Genomic DNA, 22,444 nt, shown 5'->3' with positions numbered 1-22,444 from the left:
AGTGCTCCTTCGAGTGTTGGTCTGAACTGAGTAGACTGCGGGGCCCCCTCTTGGAAACTCGAGGTCTGGTTTTACTCGTAGGATGTCTCATCCGGTGTGCCCTGAGAACGAGATATGTGTAGCTCCTATCGGGATTTGTCGGCGCATCGGGCGGCTTTGCTGGTCTTGTTTTACCATTGTCGAAATGTCTTGTAAACCGGGATTCCGAGACTGATCGGGTCTTCCCGGGAGAAGGTTTATCCTCCGTTTACCGTGAGAGCTTATAATGGGCTAAGTTGGGACACCCCTGCAGGGTATTATCTTTCGAAAGCCGTGCCCGCGGTTATGTGGCAGATGGGAATTTGTTAATGTCCGGTTGTAGAGAACTTGACACTCGACTTAATTAAAATACATCAACTGCGTGTGTAGCCGTGATGGTCTCTTCTCGGCGGAGTCCGGGAAGTGAACACGGTTTCTGGGTTATGTTTTGACGTAAGTAGGTGTTCAGGATCACTTCTTGATCATTGCTAGTTCACGATCGTTCCGTTGCTTCTCTTCTCGCTCTCATTTGCGTATGTTAGCCACCATATATGCTAGTGCTTGCTGCAGCTCCACCTCACTACCCCATCCTTTCCTATAAGCTTAAATAGTCTTGATCTCGCGGGTGTGAGATTGCTGAGTCCTCGTGACTCACAGATACTTCCAAAACAGTTGCAGGTGCCGATGATACCAGTGCAGGTGACGCAACCGAGCTTAAGTGGGAGCTCGATGAAGATCTTGTTCGCTGTGTTGTTTCTTATCATGTTGATCAGTAGTGGAGCCCAGTTGGGACGATCAGGGATCTAGCAGTTGGGTTGTCTTCTTTTCTTTTGGTTCCGTAGTCGGACCTATGTGTGTACTCTGATTGATGTATGTTTTATTCATGTATTGTGTGAAGTGGCGATTGTAAGCCAACTCTTTATCCCACTCTTGTTCATTACATGGGATTGTGTGAAGATGACCCTTCTTGCGACAAAACCACAATGCGGTTATGCCTCTAAGTCGTGCCTCGACAAGTGGGAGATATAGCCGCATCGTGGGCATTACAGTTAATTTTCAAAAATATCCAACTACATTGGACCTCCTGTCTATGTGACCAGGGTCAAAGCGCCACACAGGTAGGTCAGCAGTGGTCAGAAGGAATTAGGGCCTTGGATGAAGAACTTAAAAATATTTAGGACCCAGACGTGCATTTTGAAAGAATTAGGACCCAATCGATACTTTCGTGAAAGAATTAGGACCACACATGCATTTTACTCCACTTAAAACCTCCATCATCATTCTATGTGCCATCCAAACTGTCAAGACCGTAACTCGCACTCAAGTAGTGTGTGGGATTTGAATAGCTGAAGTGAGAAAAGCGTGATTTGATTGCTTGATTGAGCACCTCGGTAGTTCATGATTCAATGTCTTTATGCCTCGAAGACCGAGAGAGCTATGCTATTATGATTAAGTGTGTGCGGAGTCGCTTTCTTTAGCATCTTTATTCTGAAAAGGCAATGATTGTTTATTTGCATGCTCATGTATTATTATTTAATGTCAAATTGATAGACTATTGCCATGAATCACTTTATCATAAGTTCATACCATAATTAATTATTTGATCAAGATTATCCTAGGTAGCATTCCACATCAAAAATTATCTTTATTTATAATTTACCTGCTCATGGACAAGCAGAAATTAAGCTAGGGGATGCTAATACATCTTCGACGTATCTATAATTTTGATTGTTTCATGCTATTATCATACCACTTTTATATATTTTGGTAACAATTTATATTATTTTTATTTCGACTAATCTATTAATCGTGCCAAAGGCCAGTTCGTGTTTTCTAGTGTTTTTGGAAATATATAGGTCAAAAATTCTCGGAACCGGAATGACCTAAAAATTATTGCGATTTTTTTGGAATATATCTGAATTTTTGGCAAAAGAATTGATGCAAGGCGGTGCCCATGGGCCCCACATGGCCTAGGGCGCGACCTATGACCCACCCATGCCATGTGTCTGTGTGGAGAGATAGTAGGTTGGCCGAGGATCTACTTCGGGCACAAGAAAGCTAATTTGTAGGGAAAAATCATGTAAAAATTTCAGCCGGATCGGATTTACGGATCTCCGAATATTTAAGAAACGGTGCTCGACCTTAGAAACTAGACCAAAAACAGAGAAAAGCAATGGAGGAGAGATCGAATGTCGGAGGGGCTCTCGCCGTCCGGAGCCCTAGAGGCCAAGTACCAGAGGGGGAACCTTCTCCCATCTAGTGGGAATGCCTAGCAAGAAGAAGAGGGGGCTCTCTCCCACTCTCTCCCAGTGGCGCCATGCTAGGGAACCACCGTCACGGCGATCATCTCCGTCAACTTCGCCGTCTTCATCAACACCTCCAACACCTTTCTCCCTCTCTATTTAGCGGTCCACCATCCCGCAACCAGTTGTAATTACCTACTTGAACATGGTCTTTGACGCTATAAATTATTATGCAATGATTTGTTTCACCGCTATTATATCTGAGTAGTTTTTTTGCCCTATTGTTAATTGATGATCATGATTGGTTTGAGTTGCATGTTTTATTTTGTTGTTGTCCTTTCGTGCCCATCATATGAGCGCGCACGTATATGGATCACACTTCAGGCCTAGTTGCATGTTGAAGAGAACTATGCATAGGCCTGCTGGAGCGACAAAAATTACCGAGGTTGAGCGTAGGGATCAATACATATGGTATGAAGGGGGACCAATTTATATTAATGCTATGGTTGGGTTTTACCTTAATGAATTCTTTAGTAGTTGCGGATGCTTGCTAATAAAATTTCGAGTAAGGGATGACATGCTAGCAGAGAGGCCTCTCCCACACATAAAACTGCAATGAGGATTATCTTTTTGGTTATCCATTGCCTTGGGACAATTCTGCACATCCTACCGTCACTTTTCCACACTCGCTATATTTACTTTATTGTTCTTTATTTAAACAACACCTAACTTTTATTTCCACGCTCTTTATGTTCTTGCAAAACTATCTATTTATTACCACCAAATAGTTTTATTTTCAGTTCTAGGTAAAGCAAACATTAAGTGCGCATTGTATAAGTGCTTGATAGAACTTGAAAGAATATCAATTTTACCTTTAGCTCTTGTTTAGGTTTGACACTCTTACTTATCGAAAAGGCTATAATTGATCCCATACAAGTATGGGTTATCAAGCAGCATCGGTTGGCGGAGGGCCATATATATCGCAAGTGCCCGAGTGAGGAAGCCATGGCAGCCATGGCCACGACAAACCCCAACTTCGTCGCCGAGCAATAGGTGCTCCACGAGGCCGCCCACACTCAAGCCACCGCTCGCAACATATAGGCGGCGTAGCCGGACGCGGATGCGGAGGCGGCACTTGTGGCGCAGGCGATCACGGACGAGAATGACGCCAACTCTGCGTCCTACGCGCCGCTAAACGTTGTTTAACCGTGCCGGTGGGACGATGAGCGTGCCGACCCGTCCACTTCCGCTGTGGACCTCACGTCTACCGGTGACAGACAGGTCGCAGACTCCGACCAGGATGAGTAGTGCATGGGAGGCAGCGGGGCCTCGAGTCCTAAGTGGGCCGGTCTGTCTACCATGTTATACTCTTCCTCGCTGGCGACCACACCTTCACTTTGCGGGTCTTACCTCCACCGCGCATGGAGACAATGTGATGAGCCCGTTGATCGCCGGAAGGGAACACCAAGGACGTGGGAACGGCGCCGCAGTATTTAGGTTTATGTCCAATCACTTTTTTTCATTAAAATATGTCAAAAATGTAATGAATGTGCTCCATCTTAGATGAAAATCATCCGGTTTGCATGTTATTCATCTGTTTTGTTGAAATCCGGTTTGAAATGTATGCGGATAAGGTTGCATGGCCAGATTTTGCATCAGTGTCCATGAACTGGTCCTCCTTTGATCCGTGGTGTCCGATTTATGGGTCAGTGTTGTTGAAACGTGATATCTTTGTATTTATTTCCGACTGATTCTCCTATTATCTCTAGCCTTGTATAGTTGATTTTAGAGATATTGTAGGGTTAGTTGGCTTGTCACGCAAGACACCTCCTGTATATATTGTAACCGACTCCGATGGAATACAATGAGTTGCATCCTATAGTCTTTTAGTTTTCTACCGATCTCTCTCGCTTCCGCTCTAGGCCGCCGCCGCGTCTCACGCCGCCGCCGCCCCTCTCTCCCTGCCGCCTCCGCCTGTTTCCACACGCCGCCGCCGCACCAAACCCTAACCCTCCCACGCCGCCGCCGCCGCTGCTACTTCTCCTATAGCCGCCGCCGCCACATCAAAACCCTAACCCTTCCACGCCGCCACCACCGCTGCTACCTCTCTCCTAGCCGCCGCCGCCGCATCACACCCTAAACCCTAAGCCGCCACCTCTACTCTACTCCTCCCCACAGCCCGTTGCCCCTTCCCATCAACCAACGTCACCATGTCCCGCTCCAAGGCCGACCCATCCGACATCGGTTCCTTCGCCGGCGCCAAGTTCACCTCCGACTGCCTCAACGAGCTTCACATCAAAGACCACGTACCCTTCGTCCTCGACCTCGACTCGCCATCGTACAATGCGTGGCGCACGTACTTCACGTTGTTGTTCCGCTCTTACCGTCTCATCGAGCATGTTGACGGGAGCGTCGACTTCCGCGACATGAAGGACGACGACGAGTGGTTGGCTGTGGACGCATGCATCATCAAGTGGCTCTTCCTCACCATCTCCGGCAGCCTCTTCAACATGGTGAATGCCTGCGACCCGTCGGCGTACGCTATGTGGACGCGGCTGTGTGACCTCTTCCTCGACAATCAACTTCAACGCCGCGTCTTCCTTCAAGGGGATTTCTTCACCATGCAGCAAAACGATCATTCGATCGATGAGTACTGCATGCGGATGAAGGTTCTCGCCGACGAGCTCCGCGACGTCGGCATGATCATCGACGACTCCATCCTCCTCACCAACCTCCTTCGCGTCCTCCACCCCGACCTCGGCCAATCCGCCGCCAAGCTCTCCCTCGTCACGCCAACGTACGCCAAGGCGGTCACATATCTTCGCATGGAGGAAAAGCGTCTTCGTCACGCGGCTCGGCAAGCCCCTCTCGCCGCACTCCATGCTGGCATCGTGAAGGGCCCCGCCGCCCTCCCGCAGCCTCCATGCGCGCCGGCTCCACAGCCGCCCGCCGCCCCTGACCAGGGCCGCCAGAAGAGGCGGGGAGGTCGCGACGGCCGCGGCCGCAACGGCGGGTCTCAGCCCCGCCAAGCGGCCCCACCCGCTCCCGCTCAGGCTGCGGCGCCCCCGCCCTGGCTCACGGGGTACAACCCCTGGACGAGGGTGGTGCACGCCTACTCAATGTCCCTTCCACGGGCGCCTGCTCCGGGCCTACTTGGCCCTCGCCCGGCTCACCATCAGGCCCTCTTGGCCGCACCGGGTGGCTTTGGACCCGGTGGTTCTTCGGCGTACAGCGGGGCTGTGGCCCATGGCGCCGCCATGTCGCCACCCTATGGCGCTGCACCCACCGGCTACAACTACAACCCGGCGCTTCTAGCCGCCCTCCACGCCGCCCCTACCCCAAGCAACTACTCCGGCGGCAGGGACTGGTACATGGACACAGGCGCTGCTGCTCATATGGCATCGCACCCGGGTATCCTCTCTCGTGCCTCTCCGTACCCCCTTCTCTCTCGCATCGTTGTAGGTGATGGCTCTACGCTTCCCATCACTCACCACGGTGCGTCCTCCCTCCCTCTCTCTTCGTCTTCCTTACCTCTCAACAACGTTCTTGTGTCTCCATCCTTAATCAAAAATTTATGTTCTGTTCGTACTGTTACTCGTGAACATCCTGTTACCGTTGAGTTTGACGAACATGGTTTTTTTGTCAAGGATGCCCACTCCTGGAAGGTTCTGCACCGATGTGATTTCCCCGGCGATCTCTACCCGTGTGGCCCAACGACAAGCCGTGGTCCCGTTGCTCTCCACGCCGACGTCTCTCTCTGGCATGCTCGTCTTGGCCATCCCGGCGCCGACGCTCTTCATAAAGTTTTGTAGACTTTTCCTTTTTCATGTAATAAATCGGAGGCACACACTTGTCATGCCTGTCGCGTAGGGAAACATGTTCGTTTGCCGTTTTCTTATTCATCATCAATTGCCACCTTTCCTTTTGATGTTATCCACTGTGATGTTTGGACATCTCCTGTGCCCGGCAATTCGGGTTTATCATATTACCTTGTGATTTTGGATGATTTTTCTCATTTCACTCGGACCTTTCCGTTGCGTCGCAAATCCGACGTCGCTTCCTCCCTTCATGCTTTCTACGCTTATGTTGCCACCCATTTTCACCGCACCATTGCCCATCTTCAAACCGACAACAGAAAGGAATTTGATAACCTTGCTATTCGCACCCTCTTATCCACTCATGGCACCATTTTTCGTCTCACATGTCCGTACACATCTCAGCAAAATGGTCGTGCCGAACGTGTTCTTCGCACTCTTAATGAGAGTGTTCGCGTATTGCGTTTCCATGCACACATGCCTGCCCAGTTTTGGCCCGATGCACTCGCCACAGCTACCCTTCTTCTTAACATCCGGCCTTGTAAACCCCGATGGAACTACACCCCTCATCATCTCTTATTTGGGTCACCTCCATCATATGATGATCTCCATGTCTTCGGTTGCCTTTGTTATCCTAATATCACAGCCACGACACCACATAAGCTGGCGCCTCGCTCTATCGCTTGTGTTTTTCTTGGCTACCAACCCAACACAAAAGGTTTCCGTTGGTACGACCCGGAGTCCCATCGTGTGATCGTGTCTAGGCACGTTTATTTTGATGAGTTTGTTTTTCCATTTCAGCAGGCAGTGTCGCGTCCCTCTCCGTCTCTGGACGCCTCTCCTCGACGAACTCGTAGAGCCCTTGTGCTCCCTCCACCCCGTCGCTCGGGTGCGGTTGCGGCCTCGCCGCCCTCGGCGTTTCCTTCGCTGACTCAGAAGGATTCGGCCTCCTAGGCCACGTCGGGCCCCCGCCTCTTGGCTCTGGAGGAGCCGGCCTCGCAGGCCTCGCCTGGCCCCCGCCTCTCGGCTCTGGAGGAGCTGGCTGCGCCCCCCAGCTGGTCCCTCGCGGGCCTTGTCAGCTCTGGAGGAGCCGTCCCCCTCGGCCCCGTCTACGCCCTCCTCGCCGTCCACGACCAGGCCCTCTGGCTCCTTGTCGGCTCAGGAGGAGCCGGCCCTCTCGGCCCCGTCGGCGCCCTTGTCGCCATCCACGGCCGGGTCTTCTCGCGCCTTGACGGCGCCCTCGACACCGACACCCGTGGCCTCGCTCGCGTCTTCATCATCATCCGAGCCGGCTATTGTGGCTCCTCGCCGCGGTCCACGCCCGCCTCCCCCGCCGCCTCACCACCCCATGGTGACGCGCGCCAAGGCCGGGGTGCGCCAGCCGAATCCACGCTACCACAACCTCAGCGTCACGACTCTCTCTCCGGTTCCGCGCTCGGTGCGTTCTGCGTTGAGTGATCCGCATTGGACCGCCGCTATGCGCGCTGAGTACGACGCTCTTGTCGCCACCCGGACTTGGACCCTTGTTCCTCGTCCCCCTGGAGCGAACGTCATCTCGGGCAAGTGGGTTTTTCGTCACAAACTCCTCCCGGACGGTTCTCTCGACAGGTACAAGGCTCGCTGGGTTGTTCGTGGATTTGCACAACGTGCCAGTGTTGACTTCCCTGAGACTTTCTCTCCGGTCGTCAAACCCGCCACGATTCGTGTGGTTCTTCAGTTGGCCGCCTCTCGCCGCTGGCCCGTACATCAGCTCGACATCAACAATGCTTTTTTGTACGGCCATCTTCAGGAGCGAGTTCTCTGTCAGCAGCCGACCGGGTTCGTTGACCCTCAGCGACCGGATGATGTCTGCCTGTTGTCACGGTCATTATATGGCCTCAAACAGGCTCCGCGCGCCTGGTACCAGCGCATCGCCACGTTCCTCGGTCTTCTCGGGTTTCGCAGCACCACCTCTAACACATCACTATTCGTGTTGCATCGGGCTGATCATGTGGCTATGCTTCTGCTCTATGTTGATGATATTGTCATCACTGCCTCCCGAGCGGATCTTCTTCGCGACATCATTGGTCGTCTCGGTTCTGAGTTTCGGCTGAAGGATCTCGGCGTGTTGCACTTCTTCCTCGGCATTAATGTGCGACGTGATGCCACTGGGTTCTTTCTGCACCAGGGCCAGTACGCTCTTGATCTTCTGGACCGTGCCGGCATGACTGACTGCAAGCCAGCCGCCACACCTGCTGAGGCCAAGCCGAAGCTCTCCGCCACCGCTGGCCAGCCCGCCACTGACGGCGCCCTCTACCGCAGCATTGTGGGGGCCCTTCAGTACCTTACGCTCACCCGACCAGACATCCAGTTTGTGGTGCAGCAAGTTTGCTTGCATATGCACTCGCCCCGTGATGTTCACTGGTCTTTGGTCAAGCGCATTCTTCGGTACATTCGTGGCACTCCGACCTACGGTCTTCGCCTCCGTGCATCCGCCTCGACTGAGCTTCTTGCTTATACTGACGCGGATTGGGCTGCTGTCCCGACAGTCGACGTTCCACGTCTGGCTATTGTGTCTTCTTCGGTGACTCTCTTGTCTCCTGGTCCTCTAAACGGCAGCCTACTGTCTCCAGTTCGAGTGCTGAGGCCGAGTACCGAGCTGTTGCCAACGTCGTTGCGGAGACTTGTTGGCTTCGTCACCTTCTTGGTGAGCTTCGGATTTCTCTTCCGAAAGCTACTGTGGTCTTCTGTGACAACGTGTCGGCCACCTATCTCGCGGCTAATCCGGTGCAGCACAAGCGCACCAAACACATTGAGCTCGATGTTCACTTTGTGCGCGAGAAGGTTCAGTTGGGTTAGCTTCGTGTTCTTCATGTACCGACCACCCAACAGTTTGCCGACATCATGACCAAGGGATTGCCCACCGCTGCATTCCAGGAGTTCCGTTCCAGTCTTTGCATCGCCGACGCCGACGCTTCGACTGCTGGGGGGTGTTGAAACGTGATATCTTTGTATTTATTTCCGACTGATTCTCCTATTATCTCTAGCTTTGTATAGTTGATTCTAGAGATATTGTAGGGTTAGTTGGCTTGTCACGCAAGACACCTCCTGTATATATTGTAACCGACTCCGATGAAATACAATGAGTTGCATCCCATAGTCTTCTACAAGTGTTGGAGATGACCTTGCCCTCTTTCAAAGAGCAGACATTGCAACAGTTTCTTGCTCGTGCTAGTGCTTCCAGAAATGAACGGATCTTTTGCAATATGAGATTGAGCGATTGCTTGCTCCTGTGTAAACGCCTCTCCACTCCTTTTGAATGCACAGTATACAGGTAACCAATAAAACAAAAAAGCGAAAGCTAAAGCGACAAAAAGCAAAAGCCTCAAGGGGAATAGCCGAAGAAGGCACCGTGAAGAAAAGAAAAAGGCGGGAAGCGAACCGCCGGTCTGTCTCCCGAGGTCGCCTTCTTCTAGCGGAGCATGGCGCAGCAGCAGCAGCCTGACGCGCCGCCACTTGGTTTCTTCGAGCGGATATCCACCTGTGACGTGTCCTTAAGGAAGCGGCAGCAGCGCGACAGCGCCGCCATGGCCTCCTCCGACCCTGCGCTGCCGCCTCCGCTTCTTTTGCTGCCACCACCGGTGCCGGAGCAGGCGCTCGTCCCACCGCCGGCCAGAGCCAACCCGAGGCCCACGGTGTTGGACGGCGTCCTGAGTCTGCTCAGGTCCGGGGAGTCGTTCATTCACGGAGCCTTCCGGGGCAACTCCCGACGTGCGTCTCCTCCAGGGCCGCCGACGTCTCAGCAGCAGCAGCAGCCGCCGCAACAGCAGCACCACCGCAACCACCCTGTACAACTTTTATAATGCCATACTATGATTCACAAAGACGACCGAGCATCTTGTAGTCTCACACACTCTCACTTACATTGGCTTTGGCTGCAGGGTGAAATCATGAAGCGGCTGCAGCGCGAGACGTTGCCTGATGTGATGAGGCTCATGGACAAGCACGAGCAGATCGACCGCATCCTTTCCATGTACAGGAGCGGCAAGGGGTTCCACTTCCCGGAGCTCCCGGTCCGGGTGAAGGTCGCGCTTGACGCGGTCGGGGCGCTGCTCCTCGTCGACGACGACGAGTTCGACCACGCCAGGGAGATCCTCGGCGAGGCGGGGAACAGGACAGGCCTCAACTCCAGGTTCGTCCTCGAGTCCAAGACCAGGGGCAGCGACACCATTGCAGCAGAGTTCTCCACCAGGCTCGGGATAGGGGCGAGCGTTGGGGAAGAAGACACCGAGAGGAGGCCTCTGGAGCTGACCAGGTTGCAGTACTGCGCCCACGTCAACCACTGGCTGTCCATGATCCTCGTTCCGTTCGGAGCTCAATGCAACGGCTTCCTGCACGGCACGAGCTTGATCCAGGTAGGTAAAACCTCTCCTGTCCGGCCTCTGCCCAGAGATCTTTTTTTTTTCACTGGCGCATCTCGGCAAGTTAATCTGAGTATCTGATTGAGGTTTTCTTGTCAGAATCTCCGGGGCCAGGGCTCTCTCGACGGTCCGCCTTCGTTCTCGGAACAACACAACTGCGCCGCTGGTTTGAGTATGAAGGGGTCCAACTTCACCGTGTCGCTCGCCGAGCTCGTCTTCGGTTCAGGAGCACAGGACGGCGATCATGGGGTGGATAACCGCATGACAACATTTGGGCAGGTGCGCTACGAACCAGCCCAAGATGTCAAGCTCAGCTTGTCGGGGCTGTGGCAGATCCGCCCGTTGTTGTCCCGGTTCAACAACCTCGGGACGCTTGCCATTCCCTTTGGCAGCCTAAAACCACAAAGGGGCACTCCTCCGGAGATTCCTGCTCCCATGGCTCCCATGGCGAGGAACGACCCTGCGGCACACGGACCGCATCCCAGGCCTGCACAGCCAATCACTGCTGCCATGGTGGAGTGTGAGCTGTTTGAAGCCATGAGAGCACAAGGCTGGGTTGAGATGGAAGGGTGGTCCGGACGTGGGCCGGTGCGATGGGGCTGCTGCCTGTCCGACACCCCTGAGCATGAGCTGGGATGGGGAGTGAGGATGGGCGGCACGGCGGAGGGGGATACCCACCGCCCGCACCTGGAAGGGTTCCTCAGCTTCAACCTCGGCAGGGGCGGCAAGCTGCAGCCCGGCCTGGTGTATGTCATGGAGGGGGAGAAGCGGACTCCGGCGTTGGTCCTGCGGTCGACCTGGTTCATGTGATGATCACCTGCAGCTTCTTCACAATGCATGGTTTATGTTCTCTCTTCTCCCCTGCAACTGCAGCTATTCTTGTTTGACTGCTCAGCAGCTGACTGGAAATCTTGCTAGTTCGTGGCACAGAAATGTTTGAGCTGTGAAATTGCTCCTATGGAATTGCGTAGCACAATGGAATTAGAAAGCTCAATGCCATAAACCACCAAAAAAAAATCAGAATGGAAAGATGTTAGTGCCTGATTTATCTTCTATGCATCTCTTGCAAGTTGAACAGGAATGTCCTTCGCAGGCAATAACTATATATTAATATGAAAAATCTATACATGCCTACAAGATAATACAAACTAGATAGAATAGTTTACCAAGTTTCAAATGGCTAAAACTATATATTAAATTAAACACTATACAAGCACCAAGTCTAGTTCGTAAATACTGCATTTTCCCCTGTTAAAAAGCTTTGCTCAAAAGCCACAAACATTTCTCAACAGACTGGGGACATTTACACAAAAACATGCAGCATATGTTACAAGCTTAATTTGTACCCTAGTCTGCAGTTTTCTCCAACTTATCCATAAACCCAAGGTGATAATTTCTGCTCAGACCAAACAACTGTGTCCTACTCTACAGAATTAATTGTGTACAACACACAGGTTCGCAATTTGTAGATAAGGCCAAGCATGGCAGCACCAACAATAAAATGTAACCAAACAGGTTATCCAAGAAACGATCCAGCAACAACTTAACTGCAAAAATGTGCAATTGGCGAATAGTAAACTTAATTGAACACAGGTTGCCATTAAGGTTCTGCCGATTCAACCATTTCGAAACCATCCATTCACGCATCCACAATTCACACCAAAACTCTCCTGTATACGATGATTAACTAACCCATATGGTGCATCTCGGTTTTCTGTTTTCACCGACTCATTCATCTATCTATCTATCAGACTACTTGGAACAGAACTGGAGGTAAGGACTTGTACATGAAACCAAGAATAGCAGCATAGACAGAAGCAAGATCAACCGTCATCTTTTAGTCCTCAAAGGCCCATGCGTTCTCCTTCCTGACTTCAGCCTCCTGCTCTGGTGTGTAGTCGTTCTCGATCTCAAAGATTTCGCGGATCTCCTCTGGCTTTTTCCCCCTCATCTTGTCAGCCACAGCCGAGGTGCCCAGGTCTAGCAGATCCTCAATGTTCAGGTAGTTTGCGGCCTGCACAAACCCCAATAAAATAAATTTATCCCCAATCTATATATCTTACCTAGACAAACCACACTAGTTATTTTGCCACCATTACAATTAACCACCACACACAAAAAGACATTAAATCACTGCACTGTGCACATTAGATCTAACAAATCTCTGACACAGACTTTCCTATGCCCGCTCCCTCTATCTATCTCTCTTAATTCCTCCCCATTCAATTAAATGTTGCTTCCTTCCTATACAATTTTATTGTAGTTCGTCAAATTCTTAAACTCTTTGGACAATTATTGACGCTCCTTCCAACATTTCACATCTATAATTTGCATCATGGCCAAAATGTTCCATACATTATGTTCCCTGTAGTTCTGATTCTCACATCATAATGCACATAGGTCGTCACATCATAATGCACATAGGTCGTAGATTCTTAATCAATTGCACTCCTTCGGTTCTGCTCCATTGAGCACCCATGTATGGCCATATTGTATGAGCACATGTATGTGTCTGGTAATGACCTCCCTACTAATGAAATACCCCCTCTGTATCAAAATATAAGACGTTTTTTGGTGTCAGAAAACGTCTTATATTTTGATACGGAGGGAGTAATATACAAGTCTTTTGCATATTCGTGAAAAGAAAAATCATAGTAATACATTGGCGCATTTGCCAAATGATCATGGCTGCTGGCCATTTTTCTGTTCAACTATTTTATCTATGCAGTCATGTTTGGAGTCTGCAATCGTTATCAAAATCTATGAGCTATTCCACATTGTGCGCACAGTTACCGGCCGAACTTTCCTTCTATTTGCACATATACCATCGTTGCTATTCACAACACATACTACAGTCGCGTTTTCTTACTTGGGGTAGAATATAGAGCAAAGAATGTAAACAATCGGCTTGGTCGCTTTACCAGGATGATCTCGAAGAGGGTGGAGTTATCGAGGGAGATGAAATCGCTGTCCCAGTCCTTGAGACCGTGGGGGTCCGGGTCGACGTAGGTGACGGGCTTGATGGAGGAGACGGTAGGGGTGAGCTCGATGGGGAAGGGCGGGAAGGGATACCGGTCGCGCTCAGAGGCCTCGGGGTCGTAGTACGGCCCGTGCTTCTCGCAGTACTCAACGACCATCTCGAGGATGTCGGAGTGGATGTTGGCGGTTGGGATGCGGCCGTCAGCGCAGCCGTCCTCCATCATGTGGCGGAGCATCTGCGACATCCGCGCCGCGGGCTCCGAGATGCGCACCTCCACGCCGTCCTCGGCCACCAGCACCAGGGCGGGTTTCTCCTCCTGCTTCTCTGTCCCCGGCTCCGGCTCCTTTACCTCCTCCGAAGAAGACGAGGGCTTCGCCTCCGCCTCCGCCTCATCCGGCACCGCCACTGCAGCGGCGGCGGCAGACATGTCATCAGGCTGGAAGAGAGGGCGCTTGCCCTTGAAGTCGGCAGTGGAATCCATGGTTGGGGGCTTTGGGGGCTTTGGGGGATTGGGGTTTCTTCGCGTTTCTAGGGAAGGGAAAGAACTTCAACCAGGGGTCTTTGAACCTGACCCGAACCAGGTGTCCGACTGGAACCGATGCGTGGGGTTTGGTTCATGGCGCAATTCGTTTGGACTGCGGCTTGCCGGCTTCGTTGTTTGGATAACGGCTCATTTTTATATACAAGGCCACAAATCCAGAAATAAAAGAAGGATGTTTTTACAAGCCTCCTCAGAGCTCAGCGATCGTGGGCCGTCGGATTCGTTTGCTTGATGAGTTTTAGGCAGCCGATTGAGCGCGTGGAAGAGCTAGGCCGTCGGATCTGGGATGGGCACTATAGAAATGAATAGTTACTGCCTCCACGCGCTGCCGCCCGCCCCGGTCGTGCCACCGCGCGTAAATATCCTGCCCCGCTGAGGGCATTTTCGTCATTTTGCGCGCAGGCATATAAGAACCCAGTGGCTCCCGTGGAGAACCCAACGCCCATGCATCTCTCGCACTCGCGCCGCTCCCTCTCTCTCCCTTCCTCTCCCTGCCTCCCTCCCCCTGCCTCCCTCCAAACCCTAACCCTAGAAACCGACGAGGAGGCCGAGCCGCCACCCGCTGCCGGTCCTCAGACCGCCTGATCGACCAAGCTCAGGGTCGAGGGGCGCGGCGGCTCGATGGTGAGCACGATGGATCTCGAGCTCGGGCGTGTGGACGCGTTGGTGAGCGCGCCGGCGGCCGTGGTGAGCTCGAGCCCGGGCATGGTGGCGCGTTGTTGAGCACGAGGTGGGATGCGACCCGTGTCCCCGCCGTCTCCTCGGCCCAGGCTAACCCTAGCTTCACGGCCGCCATGGACGCCGGCGCTGCGCCTGTGCTGCCGGTTGGTCCTCTCCGACACTGTCCGGGCCCTCCTGCACTGCATCACCCTCCTACCGCGCCTACTAGACCTCCGGGTCCCTCTTGATAGAGGCGAGGGCGAGGGTGTCCCGATCTTTCGATGAGATGATAACCATCGATTTGGTGGAGCCGACTTTGACGATCCGACTACAAACGTGCACGACGTTGCGCCTTAGCAATCGCTAAACCAATCTCCCGAGGTTACTGACGATGTTGGAAGCACAATCAGCCTGACCACGAAGGTCTATTCCTGCACGCAATCGAAGAACAAGCAAGAATATGATAATGCAATCTGAATATTGCGAATATAGATGAAGTATTGATAAAGGTGGGGATCCGAAAGCGGTCTTGGTCTGGTCGTTGGACACAAACGAAGTACACGAAGTTGCAATGGCTAACTTTTAACTAAACAAATCCCAAGGAAAAAGCTACTAGATGAATCTACTTATATAGGAGCAAGGGGTGGCGGCCAAGGAGGTGGGAGGACGTCCCAAGGCAGCCTAAAACCAACCCTAGGTCGTACAAGGCTCATGGGCCCAAGTGGAGGTGATGCAACACCTTTGGACTTGTTGTTTGACTCGGATTCTGCTGCAGCGTCAGATTGTTTCGTCCATATCTCAACGCTCCGGACGAATTTAAAGGTGAATCCAATTGGGTTGGAAAGAGGACGAGATCTACTTTCCAACAAAAAAAGAATCACCCAAGTCGGAGTCCGTATGAAAAAGTTGTTGGCGTTTTGAGTCAGGTATGTCTGTGTAGTCCGAATCTGAATCCAGAACGTGAGAGACTTGGACTCTATCTTCTCTTGGCCCAAAAATGACGTGAGAGGACTTTTTGAACAGAACCTAAACTTCTCCTTTTCCCCTATCTTCATATGTGGATTGTACAAATATCCCATACACCTGTAATTAGACAAAACACAAAAGTGTGTGAAGTATTTTTGTTCTGGATAACATAAATAGATTATTGAATAGTTTGCACTAGAAATCACCTGACAAATATGCATGTATGCAATATTTTTGGTCGTATCCAAGATAGTCATGTCCTCGTCACCTCTCCCCCCACCCTTCTCCTCCCTAAAGCTGGAGATTTCAGGTCGCTTGGGCGTGGAATAGAAAACCCTATGGATTTGGTTTGGTGTTCATGGAGAGGTAGATCTGGCTTTACTTTTGTCTTCTCATGTGTGTTGTTCTTCAATTTTGCAGGAAGTGCTCATGTATCGAATTCCAATTGTTACTCAACCTGTAGTGGATTCCATTTGCTGAAGATATCGTCCATTGTGGCTGGTGCCTCCTTCTACCTGGCCTTCACGGATCAATGGTTCAGCCCTTCTCCTCCTTATTTTCACTCTTCTTCTATTCTACGGTTGGATGTATACATGTATGGCCATGTGCTTTTTGTACTCTTTTCTTTTTTGTCTTGATTATGCTAAGGGCCAAAAGAATTTGTGCTTGTTTTTACTGGGGTGTGGACATATGCCTTTTATTCTTGGCTGAACATTGGTAGGAACCACTACAAAAAAAAAGACATATCCGTGACATTTTGGGCCGAACGAACTTTTTTTCTGTCATACTTATGACACTTCTATGACGATAATTGTGACAAAACCCGGTATCATCATAGATGTGGTGGGCTCTTACTTCTATAACCAAAAATCATGAAAGAAAATGGGCTTTTCGTCCTGGGCGGGCCGGAGACGCAGCTGCATGACATTCTTTGGGCCGTCCATGATGGAAAAAACCGTGGTAGAAGCGAGGGCTAGGAAAATATCGGGGTGTTCCCGGTTACAGTGGTTGGTCGGGGCCGAGCGATGCGTGTTTCTCTTGTACACGCACGCGCGTGTGTGCGAGGCGTTGGGCTCTAACTGAACCCGAGCAAGGCGTTCGCCTACTGAACCCGAGCGATTGCACTGCAGGCTATGCGTTACTGAACCCGAGCGATCGATCGATGGCTGTTAACTGAACCCGATCGAGCGATTCCTTCGCTACTGCTGCTAACTGAAGCCGATCGATGATGCCTCTGGATGAACAGTGAGCATTGCTGGGGGGTTTGGATGAACAGTTCCCGGTGGAGTGGATGAACAGGACCCCGTGGTGTTGCCTTTGGATGAACAGGACCCCGATCGATCGAGTTGGTTGGGGCTGGATGAACATGACCCCGTGGAGGGCTGGATGAACAGTAGACGGTGGAGGGTTGGATGAACAGTAGCCCGTGGAGGGGTGGTTGAACAGGATCCCGAGGAGAGGGCTGGTTGAACAGTAGCCGGTGGAGGCTGGATGAACAGGAGCCCGTGGATGAACAGTCGCAGGTGGAGGCTGGAGGAGGTCGACGGTGGATGAACAGTTGCCCATGGAGGCTGGAGGGGGTCGACGGTGGAGATGAACAGTATCTCGTGGAGTCCCGTTTTGCGGTACACCACACCCCTCCCAATGAACAGGACCCCCGTTTCGACCGTAGCGCTCCAACACAAGTCCGTTCCCTCCGTTTTGCAGTACGCCACACCCCTCCCGATCAACAGGATCCCGTTTCGACCGTAGGACGTCCGTTTCCTCCGTTTTGCGGTACGCCAGACCCCTCCCGATGAACAGGATCCCGTTTCGAACGTGGCCGGTCGAACACAAGGCTGTTTCCTCCATTCTGCAGTACGCCAGGCCTCGTTTCCATCGGCTGTTCCGTCCAAGCCCTCCCGATGAACACGACGACGCATTCCGTTCCGACCCAGCCGGTTGGCTCCCCATGAACACGACGACGACGCAGTTTCTCCGTTCTGACCCAGCCATGTACACGAGCCCTGGCCGTACGTATGGGCGAGTAGGCGTTCGAGACCCCGCCCGTATGTACGTACATGGCCGTATTTTCTTTCTTGCACACTGGCCGCTATACGTACGTGTACATGCTACGTGCGCGCCTCTACCACGACAGGTGCGCGTCTCTACATCGACCAGTATGTACGTACACGTTCGCGACCAGAATGACAACGCTACGTATGCTTCGACCAGGTGGGTCCCGACTGTCAGGCACTTCCTTGCGTGCGAAGATGTAGCTGGTGGGTCCCAGCAGTCAGGGGGGCGAATCGTTTTTTTGCCCGAACGCACTTCCTTGCGTGCGAAGATATAGCTGGTGGGCCCCAGCAGTCAGGGGGAAATGTTTTTTTCGCGAAATACGGTGGCCCGTCCGGTGGGTCCCCGCTGTCAGATGGAGGAGTAATTATTTTGCGCATAACAAGGAGGCACTTCCTTGCTGCGGCCATGGACCCAGCTGTCAGCCTCTCCACGTACAGTCCACGTCCGGTGGAAGCCGTTCCTTGACCACGTTGACCACGCCGCGCCGAGAGCACCAGGGCGGTGGACGACGGCGAGGCCTAGGAAGGGGACGACGCGGAGCCGGGGAAGACGCGGCAGTGGATGCCCACGCATAGAGGAGTATGAGGGTTCACTGGTTCATTGCGGTGTGAGGCTGTCGTCGCCGCAGAATAACTAGGGGTGTGGGTGAGTAGAGGGATGGCCTGGCCAGCAGTGGGAGTAGTAGGGGGCGATGAGGCCTCCGCGGCATCGTAGCCGGCCATGGGAGGCAGGAGCACGAGGCACGACCGACGTTGGTTTGGGCAGCTCGAGCAAGAAGACCAGAGGTTGAAGAAGCACTACGGCCGTTGGATGGACATCGTACGGTCACTGGAGCTAGAATCATTCATATTGACTAAGTTGAGAAAGCCCTCCGTCCCCGTCAACTTAGTTGGCCCACAAGTCAACCTCCCACTATTGTGGGTCCCAGCTAGCAGGGGGAGTATTCATTTTTTGTGCGTAATAAGGAGGCACTTCCTTGCGTGTGAAGATATAGCTAGTGGGTCCGAGTTGTCAGCGGCGGTAACGATTTTTTCACGAAATACAGAGGCCCTTTCGGTGGGTCCCAGATGTCAGGTGGAGGAATCATTATTTTGCGCGTAATAAGGAGGCATTTCCTTGCGTGCGGCAGTGGACCCAGCTGTCAGCCTCTCCACGTACAGTCCACTTCAGATGCATGTCGGTCGTTGGCCACGTTGACCAGGCCGCGCCGAGAGCACCAGGGTGGTGGACGATGGCGGGGCTTAGGAAGGGAACGACACGGAGGCAGAGAAGACTCGGCAGTTGTTTCCCACACGGAGGGGAGTACGACTGTACGAGGGTTTACTGGTTCGTCTGCCGTCGCCGGAGAATAACAGCATGTGTGGGTGAGTAGAGGGATGGCTAGGCCAGCGATGGGAGTACGATGGGGCGGTGAGGCCTGCGCGGCAGCATAGCCGGCCGCGGGGAGGAGGGAGCAGGCAGGCCCGTCGGCGCTTGTTTGAGCGGCTGGAGCAGGAAGAGCAGAGATTGAAGAAGCACGATGGCCGTTGGATGGACATCCAACAGTCACTGCTTGTGCGTCAACCTTTTTTTAGGAAAGCTTCAAATCTGTGGAAAACAACATACAACCCATCTGCCATTATTTCTGATAATTTACAGCCCATATGCTAATTCTTAAGGTTTTTTTTGAGCCCATATTCTTTTTGTTAGCATTAGAGCCCATATTGTGGCCACGGTTAAAAAATTGTACGAAATTTTGCATATTTTGGTGCGGTCCGAACTGTTTTTAATCCCGAAATTTCGAGTCATATTCAAACTGATTTTAAAAACAAATGTATATTAATATAAAATCCAACAAATTGTCCACGCATAAAAATCAATGCAATTTAAAATCTTGAAATGAAAAAAGAAATTTGAAACTAATTGCCGGTTTTAAAAATGTACAGCCCATTTCTCATTACTGATAGGCCATTTTCTCGGCCAGCCGAATGAAGCTCTCCTCGTCTTGAAAGATTTGCAGCCCAACAGGCCTGACAAAGTGACTTACTTGGCAAATCAGAAAAAACTGGGCTGTGGCCGTGGACCCAGCTGCGGCCATGGACCCAGCTGTCAGCCTCTCCACATACAGTACTCTTCCGATGGAAGTCGGTCATTGACCACATTGACCACGCCGCGCCGAGAGCACCAAGGCGGTGGACGACGGCAAGGCCTAGGAAGGGGACGACGCAGAGCCGGGGAAGACGCGGCAGTGGATGCCCATGCGGAGAGGAGTACTAGGGTTCACTGGTTCGGCTGCGGTGTGAGGCTGCAGTCGCCACAGAATAACATGGGGTGTGGGTGAGTAGAGGGATCACAGCCGGCCACGGGAGGCGGGAGCACGCGGCACGACCGGCGCTGGTTTGGGCGGCTGGAGCAAGAAGACCAGATGTTGAAGAAGCACTACGGCCATTGGATGAACATCGTACGGTAACTGGAGCTAGATTCGTTCATATTGACTAAGTTGACAAACCCCTCTGTCCCCGTCAACTTGGTAGGCCCACAAGTCAGCCTCCCACTATGCTGGGTTCCAGCTGGCAGGGGGAGTATTCATTTTTGTGTGCGTAATAAGGAGGCACTTCCTTGCGTGCGAAGATAGCTGGTGGGCCTGACCTGTCAGCGGGGGGCACGTTTTTTTCGCGAAATACAGAGGCCCTTCCGGTGGGTCCCAGATGTCAGGTGGAGGAATCAAAGACTTGAGAAGGCGTACAGAACAAGCTAGTGTACCAGTAAAGAGACGTTGCTGAGTTTTAGAAAAAAGAGAGACGTGCTCCTGTAGCTGGTTTGAATCCAAACCTAGACTATGACTATATATGGTGCTATGCTACTCTACATGTAATGAAACTGACATATCCAATGTTCGCTTCTCCTCTTCTTTACTTACTCTGCCTAGCATCAAAAGCTCTGGCCGCAACAACCATGTCCGCTGGCTGCTCGTCCACCTGCTCTTCAGCAGGCAACAACCAAATATGCGCCAAGTTGCCACCCATACCATCGTCTGTGGGTCTTATCACACCCCCGCCGGCACGCGCACCGCAGCGGGTTGCTCATCGCAACCCGCTGCCGTTGGTGTGGTGCCACTGCTGCAAATCACGCAGAGTCATCCGTCGCGTCTCAACCACAATCCTCAACGCTGGCCAAGTCTTCTACAAATGCCCGAATCATGGGGTAATAATATGTTCAAGTGTTGTTCTGCTGCTTTCAGTTGCTGATTTTTTTAATAGTTTGGTTGATGATCTTCCAATTTGATTCGTGCAGAAAAGGGAAGATTCGTGTGATTTGTATTTCTGGGAAGTTGCTGATGTGGGGGAGTGCAACTACGCTGATTATTTTGTTAGCCGAGGAATCCCAATACCAACATGTTGGGGTGTTGGACAAGTAACTGAAGGAACGGCAAAAGAGGAAGATGCAGAGCAAAAGGTTAAAGATGCAGTTCCTCTGATCATGGCCAAGCAACAGCTGCTCAACGGCCTTGACAGCAATGAGGAGATGAAAGAGCTTGTGAAGATAATGGGCAAAATCGATGTGCTCTGTAGGATGATTGTCTCTTTATTTGCAGTGTATGTAGCACTCGTGATGTATTCAGTGGCTATGACATGAGCACTTTGCTGAAACTGGTAATGAATGAAACCTGTGTAGCAGGCTGGGCGTAGTGTTGTGAACATCTAATGATTTCTACTAACGGAAATCAGGGGGTATCCCCTTTTGCTCATAAATAAATAAATAGCAGAGGCCTTTTTGGTAATAAATAAATAAATTAGCAGAGGCCCTGTCGGGTCAGCTTTGTTCTCATTCGAAGACGTCGAGCAAATTGCAGTCCAACAACAAACTATGTCATCAAATTCAAGTTTCACACCCAAATGCCAAATATGAGTACAACTAAACAACAATGTCATCATGTTTTAGTCGTCATACAATCACCAAACACAAATCAGCATACATAACAAGTGATGTTCTCACAGGAAAATACTAGACAACATGTTCATCAGGTTTTAGTTGTCATAGCAAACACAATTTCACATAGTAGATAAAAAACGTCTTCTGACAGGCAAATACGACAAAAGCAATGTAATCATCATCCGCAGCAGCAGCGTCAACATCTTCGCCATGTGTATCAGTTCGAATTGCAATTCCCCACGGTGTCATCTTCTTCTTCGTCCTCAACGTCCTCGAACGTTGGCTTCTTCTTGATCAACTCTTGTATGTCCACAGCACGACAGGCAATCTTTTCGCCGACGTCATTGACGTGATGGTTCTCAAAGATATTAGGAGCATCTGTGTTATCTTGTACATCAGGAGCAGTGTAAGCATCATCTTGTTGTGCAACTTCATTAAACGAATTTCTCTGCTCGAACCTTTGCAATACTCTCCAGTCATCGCTACGTGCAAATGTGTCTTCCAAGAAAAATATCTGTGTTGCTTGATTTGCGAAAATAAAAGGCTCATTGGTCTGGTACGCCGCCTTGACATTGATGGATTTGAAATAATCATCAGCTCTGGGTTTTGCGATCCTGGAAAACAGGTTATACCAACGACAGCACAACAGAACCACACACCGATGATCCTCGAAACTGGAGATATACTGCAACTGAAAAATGTCTGTTATGTTAGCATACATTTTAGTTGTCTCTTTGTCATACGTATCCGTGCTCATGATGGCACTGTTTTGTGTCTTCCTGCCTTCGTCTCGTGCAAGGGTGTTGTAGCGCACATCTCCAACAACGCAAGATTCATAATGTCTTACCCGA

The 22,444-nt window shown here is 51.5% G+C and overlaps 2 protein-coding genes across 2 annotated transcripts; one reads left to right on the top strand and one right to left on the bottom strand.

Moving 5' to 3' along the window:
* Positions 1-9,400: 9,400 nt before the first annotated feature.
* LOC123167153 (uncharacterized) lies at positions 9,401-11,536 on the top strand. Its single transcript, XM_044584994.1, has 3 exons — positions 9,401-9,903; positions 9,997-10,470; positions 10,576-11,536. The coding sequence occupies exons 1-3, from the start codon at positions 9,538-9,540 to the stop codon at positions 11,284-11,286; spliced, it is 1,551 nt and encodes a 516-aa protein (XP_044440929.1). The 5' UTR covers positions 9,401-9,537; the 3' UTR covers positions 11,287-11,536.
* A 514-nt stretch (positions 11,537-12,050) lies between these two features.
* Positions 12,051-14,080, bottom strand: LOC123167147 (SKP1-like protein 11). The gene is made up of 2 exons (XM_044584983.1): positions 13,398-14,080; positions 12,051-12,490 (listed from the first exon to the last, which is right to left on the bottom strand). The coding sequence occupies exons 1-2, from the start codon at positions 13,935-13,937 to the stop codon at positions 12,314-12,316; spliced, it is 717 nt and encodes a 238-aa protein (XP_044440918.1). The 5' UTR covers positions 13,938-14,080; the 3' UTR covers positions 12,051-12,313.
* Positions 14,081-22,444: the final 8,364 nt, after the last annotated feature.

The sequence above is a fragment of the Triticum aestivum genome, chromosome 1D (assembly GCF_018294505.1).
Source record: "Triticum aestivum cultivar Chinese Spring chromosome 1D, IWGSC CS RefSeq v2.1, whole genome shotgun sequence".
In the NCBI taxonomy this organism is placed as follows: domain Eukaryota; kingdom Viridiplantae; phylum Streptophyta; class Magnoliopsida; order Poales; family Poaceae; genus Triticum; species Triticum aestivum.
This window is presented reverse-complemented; position numbering and strand designations above follow the sequence as displayed.

Bases quoted from the DNA above. Each gene is read 5' to 3' on its own strand.
- LOC123167153 (XM_044584994.1), top strand. From the start codon at position 9,538: ATGGCGCAGCAGCAGCAGCCTGACGCGCCGCCACTTGGTTTCTTCGAG. The intron at 9,904-9,996 runs GTACAACTTTTA...CTTTGGCTGCAG, and splicing joins AGCACCACCGCAACCACCCT to GGTGAAATCATGAAGCGGCT. The intron at 10,471-10,575 runs GTAGGTAAAACC...TTTTCTTGTCAG, and splicing joins ACGGCACGAGCTTGATCCAG to AATCTCCGGGGCCAGGGCTC.
- LOC123167147 (XM_044584983.1), bottom strand. From the start codon at position 13,937: ATGGATTCCACTGCCGACTTCAAGGGCAAGCGCCCTCTCTTCCAGCCT. The intron at 12,491-13,397 runs GTAAAGCGACCA...GGGTTTGTGCAG, and splicing joins CCCTCTTCGAGATCATCCTG to GCCGCAAACTACCTGAACAT.